Source organism: the organism of the source record quoted next, unplaced genomic scaffold, assembly GCF_019419815.1.
Source record: "Pyrus x bretschneideri cultivar Hongxiangsu unplaced genomic scaffold, Pyrus_bretschneideri_v1 Contig207, whole genome shotgun sequence".
NCBI classification, from domain to species: Eukaryota; Viridiplantae; Streptophyta; class Magnoliopsida; order Rosales; family Rosaceae; genus Pyrus; species Pyrus x bretschneideri.
The window spans coordinates 189,665-191,579 of record NW_025999510.1 but is presented as its reverse complement, the minus strand read 5'-3'; the positions used below and the strand labels follow the sequence as shown (position 1 = coordinate 191,579).

The 1,915-nt window shown below is 42.5% G+C and overlaps 1 protein-coding gene across 1 annotated transcript; it reads right to left on the bottom strand.

Annotated features, from left to right (window-relative positions):
- Positions 1–469: 469 nt before the first annotated feature.
- On the bottom strand, positions 470–910 carry LOC125477256 (NAC domain-containing protein 26-like). Its single transcript, XM_048584202.1, has one exon. The coding sequence runs from the start codon at positions 908–910 to the stop codon at positions 470–472; it is 441 nt and encodes a 146-aa protein (XP_048440159.1).
- Positions 911–1,915: the final 1,005 nt, after the last annotated feature.

The following is a 1,915-nucleotide window of genomic DNA, read 5'->3' as shown; positions in this document are numbered from 1 at the left end:
ATACATTTTATCCATTCAATCAATACAATCTTTCTAGTTTTCTCTCTATCATCTTTCTTTTCCCTTGTACCAACTTTATATTTTGCAATGTAGTTAACATGGTATCAGAGCCACCAGGCTCACGCCATGGATTCTGGTGGTTTCTCTTCTTCGTAGTAGTTACAATTTTCTTTTCCCCTAGTTTAGCTTCTCTTCAAATTTCTATTAGATTTTTGGTGCTTCCGCAATTGTTCTTGAGTTGTTTTTTGTCCGATTGTTGGGATCGTGATTGTTGCCAAGTCTTGAAATAATTCTCTCTTCTTGGAGAGTTCAATGAGCGCGTTTTCACGAAGTTGGGGGTTGCTGAGTTCGAGTACCAACTGCTTCGCCGACGCCATGTTTGGGCTGGGATCCGTTAGCACTGGGGTTAGAACCGATCAGGCTTCCAAACGGTGCTCTCATCTCCACAAACTAGCAGAGACTCACCATTTCACAACAGGAAGTCGTCAAGTAACCATCTGCCGTTGTCCTCCGAGCCTTCATTCTTGTAGCAGAAGGTTCTCTTTAGTCCAATGGGCGAAGGGTTTCCGTCTGTCCCATTAACCCATGTGGCAACTGCCTTGCCAATATTCCAAGTACCTCCGCTTCCAATCTTTCGATCAATGTGGGAACCCATGGGGTTTAATTTCTTGAGTTCGGAGAAGAAATACAAGGCTTGATCGGCGCGCTGAGCTCCTCCTTCATAGGCTTCCCATATCTCAGAGGGTTCGGATCTGTTGCCAAAGAGATTGCACTCGTGTATGATGGTGTTGTATGGCGGCAGCAGTAGCGGCTGTCTGTCCATCAGAAAGTTGCGGAGGAAGCAATGGATGAGTTCTTGATCGGTGGGTTTGAAGTGGAAACCACACGGTACAAGGGAATGATTGTCCATTAACACGAGAGAGAGAGAGAGAGAGAAAGGGATAGTGAAGAAGACAAGTAAGTCGCCATTGGAGACGACAAAGATGAAATCTTGAAGAATGAAAGTGGGTCAAGGTTGAAGTTCTTATCAGGTTCTTGATTTCTGGTTTTCACAGTGCATATAACCTGTTTGATTAAATGTTTCAGTAAGAGAATGTTCACTATGTGATAGGAGCATATTTAGGCGACTTACTTAGCTTGTTTTCGTGCATCTATGTTGTTAATTCATAGTTGTTTTAGTAGTTTAAGCCATTTTCGTGTGTTTTTAGGTTCATATGGTTAAGGAAGCAAAAAGATGCATTTTGGAGCATTTTGGAGCAAAATTGGGCTTGGAATGGATAGCATATGCTTGGAGCCAAAGTGTTGGACGAATTTGAAAGCCTTGTATGCACTTTGGACATAAAACAAAGGGCCTAGCCCAATCAAACAATCCTTTGAGCCATGCAAAACCTCTAGCCCAATCAACAACCCTTAGCCACATGCATTCACATGCATCACAACCCCAAAACCATCATTGCACCACCATTCACACACACATGCACTTATTCTTTCATCATTACACCACCATTCACACACACATGCACTTACTCTTTCACACACACATGCACTTACTCTTTCATCATTGCACCACCATTCACACACACATGCACTTACTCTTTCATCATTGCACCACCAATTCAACACATGCATTCACACACCAACAACCTAGCTCTTTTTCCATCATTATTTCATCCACATGCACTCTCAATCATAACAACCACATTCACTCTTAAACAATCACCCACATATTCTCCCATTCCCCCTATAAATACCCTTGCATTCATTCATTCAAGCATCATCTCATTTCATACACAACACACCACAAACACTTCCATTACTTCTCTTTACCGTGAGTCCCCTTAGAATCCAAAACCATCTTTCCATTTCCATCACTCCTCACTCCATTCCACACTTCCATTCCCCCAAACCAACTATC